At 35.7% G+C, this 12164-nt stretch overlaps 2 protein-coding genes and 1 pseudogene across 2 annotated transcripts in view; 1 reads left to right on the top strand and 2 right to left on the bottom strand.

Moving 5' to 3' along the window:
* The window catches only part of LOC136238643 (uncharacterized), a 277251-nt gene that overhangs the window by 196372 nt on the left and 68715 nt on the right, over positions 1-12164 (top strand). The window lies entirely within an intron of this gene.
* LOC136239169 (zinc finger MYM-type protein 1-like) lies at positions 5135-6750 on the bottom strand (annotated as a pseudogene).
* Positions 7592-12164, bottom strand: part of LOC136238166 (uncharacterized) — a 72220-nt gene continuing 67647 nt past the window's right edge. Inside the window, exon 15 of the mRNA XM_066028515.1 lies at positions 7592-9680. Within this exon, the coding sequence (XP_065884587.1) occupies positions 7798-9680 (1883 nt within the window). The 3' untranslated portion in view covers positions 7592-7797. The remainder of the gene's footprint in view (positions 9681-12164) is intronic.

Below are 12164 nucleotides of genomic sequence, written 5' to 3'. Positions count from 1 at the left end.
GTGCCATTACATTTCATAACTTATCATCACTGAAATTTATAGGCAACAGAGCTACATGTGGGGGAGCTGTAAATTCGGAATATTTGTCTGAAATAAAATTTGATGGAAACTCTACAGTTACATTTAGAGGAAATGATGTCAGCAGTAATGGAGGAGCTCTCCACTGTCATACCAAATGTATCATCTTAGTTACCGAGCATTCTGTTGTGACATTCAGTGACAACAGAGCCACAGATGGAGGAGCTGTATTTTCTTCAAATTATTCTCAAATAACATTCAGTAATAGGTCAACAATAAAGTTTTTTGAAAACAGAGCAAACCAAGGTGGTGCCTTGTGCACTCAACTATATTCTAATATATTATCTGATGGAAAGTCAATGATCAAGTTTTACAATAATAGTGTACATAAAAGTGAGGAGCTATCAGTTTTATTCAAAATTGCAATGTGATATTTACTGGAAATGCAACAGTAAAATTTGTTGACAATGACGCACAATATGGTGGAGCTGTACACTCCACAGATTATTCAGATATGTTGTTCCTTGGAGACTCTACAATAATATTCAATACTACTACAGCAGAAATTGGTGGGGCAATGTACTACAAGGACAACTTGTATTTGTTATTTGAAAATAACTCGAGAGTAAAATTTTATCATAACTTTGCTACAGACGGTGGTGCTTTGTACTTTGGTAACTCTAATGTTTCAATCACTGGAAATTCACTGGTATTATTCTATAACAATGTAGCTACTCGAGATGGGGCAGCAGGACATTTGTTTTCTAATGCTCACATTGCATTTAATAGAAATTGTTGTTAGTTTTAGAAATAATGTAGCAAATCAAAATGGTGGGGCTTTGTATTTATTTGACAACTCTACAGTGCAGTTTAATGGGAATACTACAGTTCAATTTCAAAGTAATACAGCCATGGAATCTGGTGGTGTTTTATATCTACATAGGCAGTCAATTGTTGTATTCAACGAAAGCTCTATAGTATATTTTCGCAACAATAGTGCCAGATGGGATGGTGGAGCTGTATACTTATCTATTCAAAGTCTTATTTACTTTGCTGGAACATCTGAAATATTATTCCTAAGAAACAATGCTAGGTCTTATGGTGGAGCAGTGTATTTGAGGGATGAGGTAAATATAAATTTTGCAGGAAATGCAATTGTTACATTTTACAACAATAAAGCTAAAAGGAGTGGACTCAGTGGAGGAGCACTATACGCCATTGCAAACTCTAATACTACCATTAGGAGTGATTGTATTGTAGAGTTTGTTGGTAACAAGGCTACACAGTTTGGTGGAGCAATGCACAGTGAAACTCACTCTGACATTTCAATTAAATAAAATGCTTTAGTATATTTTTCAAGAAACATTGCAGAATATGGTGGCGCTGTCTCCATCTTGCAATCTAGTTTAAAGTTATCAGATAACTGTTCTTCATGGTTTAGTAATAATACAGCTATGAAGAATGGTGGGGCTATACATCTAGCAAGTGACTCTACTGTAGCATTCAATAATGACAGTAATATTACATTAGATGATAACACTGCTAACCAATTTGGAGGAGCTATATATGGAAATCTATTGCAAGAGACGAAGAGTAAAATTCTGTTCGACACTAAAGAAATTAATTGTAATAATAACAAAGCCCTAAAAGGTCCATTTGGTTACATTGACATACCAACATCCTGCTATGGTGAGTGTTTAAAATACAGTGTCATGGGAATTAGGAATGAAACTTTTCATTGTAGTCAATTAAGTTTTATTACTCCTCCCAGTAAACTAGAACTCAGCAATCCAGCTATGTGTGTTGATAACAACAATAGCACAATTTGCAAAACATACTTTATTAAAGGTATAATGCTTGGTCAAGAACTTATAACTGATGCCTGTGTAAGGGACCATTACAATCAACCTACTGATGGGACAGAGTTTGTTGTGACTGGCAAGGATCAAGATCATTATTTAGATGGTTCTAAGTCTGTATTGATATTTTGCAATGCACTTAAAGGAATCAGTGTAGTAGGGAACAAAGCTGCTCAAAGAAGTAACTTTTCGATGACTATTACTTCTCGAGATGGTAGTAAATCTGAATTAAAGACAGTTTCTACCAAATTAATAATTGAGCTATCACCATATCATTCTGGTTTCTACTATGACACTAAAACACACAAATGTATATGCTACAATGGTAGTGATGTTGTGTCTTGTTCAGGTATAACATCTTTCATTTAGATAGGTCACTGGTTTGGTGAGGTTAACAGGGAATCCACCATATCTATCTGTCCAATCAATTATTGCAATTTTACCTGTTGTGAGACAACTAATGGATTTTATCACCTCTCACCAGTAAGATCAAATCAATGTAGTTTACACATGTACAGATCTGGTGCTGCTTGTGGTAGTTGTGAGGAAGATTATACTATCTCATTTGATTCTGTAGAATGTGTAAGTGTTAACAGCTGTACGACCAGACAGACTGTAGTGGTAGTCACATTATCAATGATATACTGGATAGTCATAGCTATATTAGTGTTCATTATGACATACTATCATGTTGGGATTGGTTATTTGTATGTTATTACATACTATTACAGTATACTGGATGTTCTATTGGGCCAAACTTTGCATATGTCTAGATTTAAAGGATTATTTACACTCGTGAGTGTCATGTCTAGTATGGCTAAAGTCACTCCACAATTTCTAGGACAGTTTTGCTTGGTACATAATATGACTGGAATTGATCAACAGTTTAGTCGCTATGTACATCCACTAGCTGTCACTATCATTGTGGTAATAATCTGCCATTCAGCAAGGATATCCTTCAAGGTTTCAACATTTGTGAGTAAGGGGATTATCCGTGTTATATATGCTTCCTACTGTTGTTATCGTACACTTCTGTGGCAACAACTTCATTACTGCTATTGAGATCACTGACATTTATCAACATTGATAAGGTTTACACTTACCTGTCACCTGACATAGAGTATTTTCATGGTTGTCATTTACCATATTTCACCATAGCAATATTATGTACACTAGTGATTGTGATTGGTCTACCACTTCTGCTTTTGCTTGAACCATTTCTCAACCACAAGATCAACTTTATAATGTTCAAGCCACTGCTGGATCAATTCCAAGGATGTTACAAAGATAAGTATCGTTCATTTACAGCTTATTACATGATTTGTCAACTGGTTATTATTTTGATCATCATTGCTAGCCCTTCAAATAACAGCATTGCACAATTTATATTGATCATTGCAAGTACTCTATTGGCACTCATTGTAGTTACCTTGAAACCATATGAAAACAAAACTCTGAACTGTTTTGATGGTTTCATTCTGCAATTAGTGACTTTACTTTTAACAGTTCCACTGCTTAGTGCCTTTGATCAAACATTGTTGCTATCATTTATTTTCACTGCAATAGTGCTACCACTAGTAATTTTCATTGTCATGGAAGTTGTTATAAACAAAGATACTGTCAAGAAAGTGATTTTATATTGTAGTCCTAAACCTGCTAATACTGTGGATGATAATGTGGGGGCGCCTGTTGGTGAAATTGGTGTGATAGTGGATGATAACATCAGGAGAAATGCTATTATGTGAAATGTAAGTAGTTTAAATATTGGTAGGCCTGAGCCTATTATGTTTTTGAAATTGCCTATTATGCTTTAACAAAGCTCCAAATTTTCTCTAATTATTACCAGTTGTGCCCCATTATGCCCAAAATATGTTCTTTGAAAGTTGTTTACTGGGTAATAACACCTGTGAATGTTCTATTAGGATATTCAACATGCCATGACCGTTCTATTAGAGTATATCGATCTTTAGCCACTCTTTTCTTCGCAAGGAGCTGTAAATACTGCGTTTGCATGTTTTATTAGACTATACTATTGTGAATCATGCAATATATGCAGAGTTCAGCTTCTCTGATAATCAATGCACAAAATGTGCCTATTATATGCTGGCAATGCTTTTGCCTACCTATTATGCCCCTGGGATAATCAGCGCAGGTCTAAATATTGGTATGCACATTTATAATTTTCCCCTTAGTAGCATAAATTATTGGGTGTAAATTATATGCAGTAGTTATATGAATGTTGCTTATTAAGATACAAAAACGAACGCGTGTTTTGAGACTGTCTACTCAGAACTTCTAAATTGTGTTACTTGTATGTAGCTATAGCTGAATCATTTGTTGAACCAGCATACAACATAAAAGAACTATCTACAACCCTACAGTTCATTAGTTATACTAATAAAGAGTGGTCATATATATATTTTAGTTTCTCCTTTTATCGTTATGCTACGTGTGCTTGGTGTTCAGATGGGTGAGATGGCACTATAACAGAATTGCCTTAGCATTATATGCATTAATATTATGATGATTGTATATTTTTAAGCAGGTGTGTATTTGCATTGTTTGACATGAATCTGACTTGCTGATACCAATTGCAACCAGTAAACAATTTATCTGTGAATCTGTGATTAAACTTATTTAAAACCTCATCTGATATAACTATCCATGGATGTCAAACCACTAATCATGGTTTATCTTACTGCCACCATAAATCAGTTTTAAAGTTAGTCTTTTTACAAATATCCAACTATATGGTATTTATCTGGTATGGTAGTGTTAATGTTTTGCATTTACTGAATTTCACAAGCGTATACCTATATGCACTATATATCACAGTATGTACATACAGTGGAACCTCATTTAGCTGAATACCTGGTGACCACCTAGTGTTCGGATAATTGAAAAGTCCTTAACACTGAAATTATCACTTTAAAACAATGTTTAGAAATTTTTAACTACTTCAAATAAAACACTCACTACTCTAATAGAGCAATCAGTTTTAGAGTTCGGTTAACTGAAGATTCAGGAAATTGGAGTTTGAGGTTCTACTGTATGTCTGTAGGCATACTAGCTTCTGCTTTGTTAACCATTGTTCTCTATATTTGTATAATAGACACTCAGAAGCTGATGATTTTGTTCACTACCGTGAAAGCTTTTTGGAAGTAATGGATGAGATTGTAGACTGATCAAGTAGTTCACATCTGAGTAACTAAGTAACAACATGCACATCTAAAAGATTCTAATAATGTTCTGTTTATTCTTTGCAATTACATAAACTTTTGCAGTGTGTATAAATAGTTATAGTTTTGTACATGTGTACTTTTTGAGCTATATAGCTTGTCTTGTGTATAGTTACATGTCACATGTACATTAGATAGTTTTTTAATGTATATATAGTAATGTTGAATATGTAGTCCATGTTGTAACACATTTTTGATGCATTTATTTAATTTGTGCACTGTGGTCTGTGGATATATAAATACTGTCAAACAGAAGTGAATTACAAGAAGTCATGTGAATATATAAATGGAGTTAATTAAAAGCAATATCGTTTGTATGTACGTGTTGAAAAACTCTCCTGAAAGCTACAACCTATTTGCACCTGATTTGATAGACCTGCTCTTCCTGCAGCAACGTGTTGTGCTTCAGCTGCAGACAATGAGTTTTTCTGAAGGGTCTTGCTCAAGTTATCTGTAATCTTCAGAATGCGCTGACACAATTTGAGACCAAACAAAAGATCAAATTGTGCCATTTGTGATTGCACCCCAATTACCTTTCCTTTTACATCTGGCTGGAGGTTGGTCTCTAAGCATTCTTCCCACAGTTGTTTTAGGTTGTCATAATTAGACAAGATGCTCTCAATTGAATCTCCTCTTACAGTCCACTGTGTTGGACAAAAACTGTGAATACTAATCGAGTTACCGTCTTCCTCTTCTGAATGAATTCGATCAAAAATTGCATTTCTCTTTGGAGAAAACTTGACCAGCTTTGTTATTTCAAAAGCCACCTCAAGTGCAGTTCGGCATATTTTTGACTGCTTTATTGTGTCAGAAATGGTTAAATTAAGTGTATGGCAGTAGCAGTGTGTAAACAGTGCTCGCTTTTCAATGGCTGTAAGTTGAGTAGCAACCCCTCCTCGAATTCCACTCATATTAGAAGCACCATCATAACACTGCTCCCTGCAGTTTGATAATGGCAAGTTCATCCTTATTTAAACATCCTTGATGCTAAAAGCAAGGGAGTTGGCATCAATAGCATACAATCCAATGAATTCAGTGTGGTCTTGCAACTTGGAATCCACCCAATGCAAATTGATGGTAGCTGTTCTTTATTTGAAAAATCTGTGCATTCATCTGCCATGATGCTAAAAAATCCACCATTACGTATGTTATCTCCTATGTCAATTAAAATTTTACGAGCCATCTCTTCCAGTAGTTCATCTTGGATGTCATGTGATGTATATTTGTTGGTTTTCTTGCTTAACCATGTATCTACATTTTTACCAGTGTTGCGCAGATGCAAAAGTTGTATAAAATTGCTTTCTTTGTTGTTGCTACTTCCCCGTAAAGATAAGCCTTGTCGTGCTAAAATCTTACATTCTGTAGAATGTGCATCAACATCTCTCTGTTAGCCTTCTTTTTATCTCTGCACTGACTATCACAGATTCACCAATGTTACCTTGAATTTGTAAAGGTAGCAAGACTAGGGCTTCAATAGCTTCACTGTGAGCAGCACTTCCCTGGTGTTTTTCAAAGGCAGTAGTAGCTTCCTTCCAGTAAGTGAACCCTCTTGAAGTAATGGCTGGATCATGTTTCTTGCTTGCTAGTAACTTTTTTTCATGCTCAGCTGGCAAAAGGAGCGTCCTTGTTGACATCATAATGAAGCCACATATAGTTTTGGCACCATTCCAATTGAAATGACCGCGTCGCTCCTTTTGCTCCAAAAGTGCGTTTTGGAAACTTAAATGATGAAGAAGGACAAAACTGCTGGCATAAAGACTGTGAGTGTTCAGTAGTATACTCTCTTAAGGCACTCATCGATACAAGCGTAATACGAAGCAACAAAAGTGCTGATTGTGGGTTTTCTTTTTTAAAAAAATTAGAGAATGACACAAAACTTTGATCCGGCATATATGCTGGATCTGCCGGACCTCCCTGTACAATTGCTACAAGATGATACATTTTTAAAACCAAAGACACTACTTAAAAGATTCTTAGTTTACTAATTTGATAAGCTGCTTGGCTGTAGTTGTATCCAGTTATACTGATAGTGAAATATCAGTAACTTCTAGTATATGGAACATATTATTGTTTCACTAAGTTTTAAACTCTCAGTAAAACATTATTGAGTGCAGAAGCTACTAAAAGAGTAAATTGTTAACTGTTCCATATACGGGGGATATACCACTCTAGTAAACTAAGAAACTTTAAGCAGTAAGAGAGTACTATACCAATGTTCCATTACCAACCTGCCTGTTGTACTTAACCCACATAACTGCTATCATTTTGTGACATATTAGCTACCAGTACAATGGATCATAATTATGTTGCTGTGGCAACAATATAGTGTAATATCTTTTAACTTTGGAAAACTGTCCAGCCAATTCTAATTTACCAAGATGTAATTGTACAACACCAAATTCTTTATATTTACTGGAGAAATTTATGTATCTTGACCACAAATCTTTATTCTGATTCTGTCAAATTAATTTGAGATTTATCATTGATAAGACTTTGATGAAGCAATTGTATAACCATAATAATTGCCATGGATGATTGTATAGTATTGTGGCAAAATGTAACATGGCTTTTTTTACAAATATAATAGTATGTAGTTATGAGCAACAAACAAAAGAAAATAGTCTCAAGTTTGCAGTGAATTGCTAAAACGTTATTACTATTATGTGACACAGGTGTGGCTTTTACATATAATGTAATTTTTCAGTTACAACGTTAGGTGCCACTTCTTGTAGTTTGATACAGTAATTTATCTTTATTAACTCTAAATCTTCATCACATTTGCCAGACACATAGTATTGGTAAGTTACTTCAATGCTAGGTGACCCTGAGTGTAGTGAACTATTAATTTGTTGGAGTTCCTTTATGCAATGCTTAATAAGAGGTACCGTATAAAGTGTGAAAAGGTTGTAATCAGGTGTCAGCATCAGCAATGAATCACATACTTTTGTGACAGTCCTCAGAAATTCTTCATCACAATATGGCATGATCTTCTTCACCATGGAAACTGCTTGTTGTGCTACTACTCCAACAGGATATCCAATCTTATAATTTTCAACAAACTGGATAAGGCTTGAATGTTTTCTTTGTGCAAGATAAGATTGAACTTTTTGATTAAATATTCTACTCAATTTGTGAACACCTTTTACTATTTTGTGACACTCACTAATTAGTGTGTTAATTTGTTCAGTTAATGATGGAAAATATGTAGTAATACATTGTGAATCTATTATACAATCTTGAAGGGATTCCAATAACATTGTGATACCATATGAATCTTTCAGAAGCATTGAGTTGATCAGTTTGACGCAGCCTGGTAATAAGCTATGTTCTATCAGACACAGTCTGTACTGTAAATATTGTGCTGGTGACAATGATGCTAAATCTTGTACTCCAAAATATTTATGAAATAATGCTGGTATTTCACATAGAACTATTCTCCAAGTATACAAACCACCATATGGTGATAATTTGAGCACCTCCTCATGACTCATACTCTCTATTATAAACTGACTGATAACAGCATGAACCTCTACACATTGTTGTGTATTATTGTGAGGAGGTATAGTACTAAGAGTAAATTGGACTAAACCATAGGCCCACAGTATATCAATAGCATCTCTTGCCTCAAATTTATTAACATTCCAAAGGTGGTGCAATAGTTCTGTTTCTAGTGAAGTACCAATCCCAGTCCATAATATTAATGACTTAATTTTACTTGATAATGTGTTTTGTGCTTTAATCAGTAACTCTAATGTCAGTTCAATGCAAATTTTAACTGCATATTTACGACTTTTCTCAATGCTATTCTTGTCAAAGGCTACCAACCCTTTGTAGAATAGTTTAGCTTGTACACAACGGATTGCTTCCTGATGAGATGAATGGCACAGTTTCATGTTATGAGACAAGTGCCCTCTGACAAGGGACAACAACAATGGCCACAGATGGATATCTTGAGCTAGTTCATCAAGTAAGTTCACATCCTCTTGTGACAGTTGACTGATATCAATCACTTTATATGTTAGGAGAGAACGAGCTTCACTTGGCTCCATTGGACCTACACTAACTACCTGTTTGGTAGGTATGTATTGATCAACATCATTCATCCTGGTAGTGAGGACTATTTTACAGTTCCTAAATGCCTTCACTATTGGCTCTGCATCTTCAACATGCCACACATCATCAATGATAACAAGAAGATTACGACAATAGAGACTTGTAAGTTGACTGATTTCTTGTTCAGCATGATTAATATCACCTTGTTTCAAATATTGACCAGTTAATAAGTGATACAATTGGCTCAGTTTCATACTAGGATCAGTAGCTTGTGGTCCCAGTTCTATAAACACAACACCATCAGTAAATTGTTCTTTTATCACAGGATGATGACATAAAGCTGTAACAATAGATGTCTTGCCAAATCCACCAGCTCCAGTAACTGTCAAATTTGTTCCATAACTATTAGGGTCATTGGTGTAATGACGCAATATTGTAACCATCTCATCCAACAATTGCTGACGAGGTACATAGTTGGGTGGTAGTGGTGGAGGTGGTGGACACGTTATTCCTGTAGTGGAATAAAGTGTAGTTGTTATCATAGGGCAATGGGCCTGAGTGCAAGAGTATACATTATATCAGGGATAATATATTATGGGGTAAACGGGATTGGAAATGGCTCATGTATGCCCAACAGACCAATACATTCTACCACTTTCTATCTGTGTAATACAAACTTTTCATGGTTAGTTTTCCTCTTATATGGAAAAGGGAACTTTGTTACTACACTTGTGTAACAGGCTTCGTCTTGTGTCATATCTCATGTCGCTCTATTACTACTGCAGGAACTGTATAGCAGGTATGTTAGATAATTATGTCAAAAAACCAAACTCTATGATTAGTTATGTATGTCGAAAATGTCAATTTGAACGTAATGTTTATGGATTTGAGACAAACGTTTAGTGGGGGTAGTGTCACTCTACTACACACTCTGCATAGATGGTAATTAGCACGTTTAACTACTCTCTGAGTGTGTTTTATAAAACACATTGTTGTTGTAAATATGGGGGTTCATAAGTTATTTAGTAAGATGTCTTAAAATTTTGGTTGTCTCACCGTCTGATTTTGTTGGGGGGGGGGAGTCTCTTAATCAATACTTGAAAACACTGGGCAGCTTAAATGCTGTATATTTTGCCAGGACCTCATCGAATCCTATGGACAAGGGAGCATGTAACTCCGTACACTAGCAATACTACGGGCAAAATTCAAACATATGGCATCCAGTGTTACTATGTATATAATTAGTTACATCATTCTTACGCACAACAGGGATGCACTGAATGGGCTGCTACTCCATCGTCTTATGTAAAGCTGCTTTGATAGGAAGATAGTCGAGTCAAAGGTAGAGCTAGGAATAGTCAAGTGGAGTGATTTCGCATGATCTTACGTGATTAGTGACTGTAGATATACTGTTCTGCTAAGCCTGTGCAGGACAGTCTATCTGCACAGACTTAGCAGATAGACTGTCCTGCATAGACAGTCTATGCATAGACAGGCTTATTCGTCCATCGTACCATTGAACTTTGTTTCCATAGCTTCACTTCGTCGCAGCAGAAATGTGATGTACTCGAGCATGCGCCTCCACATAATATCTTAATTAGGAAATTTTAAAAGTTATTTATTATTGTACACAGCAGCCATGTTTAAATTTTGCTGTTTATGGAGTTACATGCTCCCTTGTCCATAGGATTCGATACACTCCTGATTTTGCATAGCACTTGTGAACTACATCGGGTGTTAGACTTTAGGTTTAGTATTTAAAGCATAAACAATGTGGATTTTTATAGTGTCACCACTGGCATATAGCTATCGTTAGGCTAACTTGTTGCATGACCTTGCTACTTCTTTTGCAGAAGAATGGGTGGTACAAAGTTTCGTCTTATGCACACTGTAACAATGAAGAAAGAAAGAAGGTTATGAAGAAAAGAGTACATTACAGCCAAGTGATTCATGAAGCAGCAGTATCAATTCCCAGATAAGTTACATCTCCCAATGTTATCCACTCCCAAATAACTAAATTTATGAGTTCTCCTTCCTTCACACACTCACACATCCATCTTGGAAGATAGCCACTGCAGATCCTATTATATATATACATACCAATTATATACATTATAATTTATGTTCATACTTCATAGACCATGCATTACAAGTGAAGGACTAAAATTCCTTGAGGATGAGCCAGAAGATTCCTTTAAGCATATGCTTTGGCAACAACAGTTTGAAGCAGCCAGCAAAAAGGATGCTCGTACAGTATACATTGATAATACGCTAGTGTCTTTACATTAGGCACAGGTAAATCTGCAAGTTACCTTTGCTATAAAGAGTATACTTGTTCCAATAGATCTGGTCATTCTGGTGGTGCATATGAATTATTGAGGAATGTAGGATGCCTACATCTGTCATCCCAATGGACACTCAGGAATTACACTTATTTTGTAAAAGCCAGCACTGGATTTTCCAGCGATGTTGACAAAATGCTGACAATATAGAATCTTGTCAATAAGCATGTCTCACTCTTGTTGGATCAAGGAAGACTTGATTTTTGACAAACACTCAGGAGAGTATATTGGTTTTGTAGATTTGGGGGGTATCAATACATATCTGCAGCAATATGAAGGGAGAAAGATAGTCCACCTAAGCCTCAACTTGCCAAGTTAATGCTGGTAATCATGGTACGAGGATTGTGTACCAAGCTGCAGTTTCCGTATGCACAATTTCCTTGCACAAACCTGTCTGGGGACCAACTATTGGGAAGTAGTGAGGAGAGTAGAAACGTGTGGGTTCAAGATGATATTTAAAGTGCTGTTGATTAGAATGTAAAGCATTTAATGTATAGGTTCTTGTTACAACACTGGATGGCAACTCCACCAACTGAAAGTTTATGAAGATCAGTGATCCATCCCAGGAGATTCTGTACAAGACAAAAAATCCATTCACTTCACTGCAGAAGACCAGTATATTTATTATTTTTCTGATCCTCCTCACTTAATGA

The sequence above is a fragment of the Dysidea avara genome, chromosome 11 (assembly GCF_963678975.1).
Source record: "Dysidea avara chromosome 11, odDysAvar1.4, whole genome shotgun sequence".
Taxonomy (NCBI): domain Eukaryota; kingdom Metazoa; phylum Porifera; class Demospongiae; order Dictyoceratida; family Dysideidae; genus Dysidea; species Dysidea avara.
Note: the sequence above shows the minus strand (reverse complement) of the source record. Positions and strands in the feature narration are given on the sequence as shown.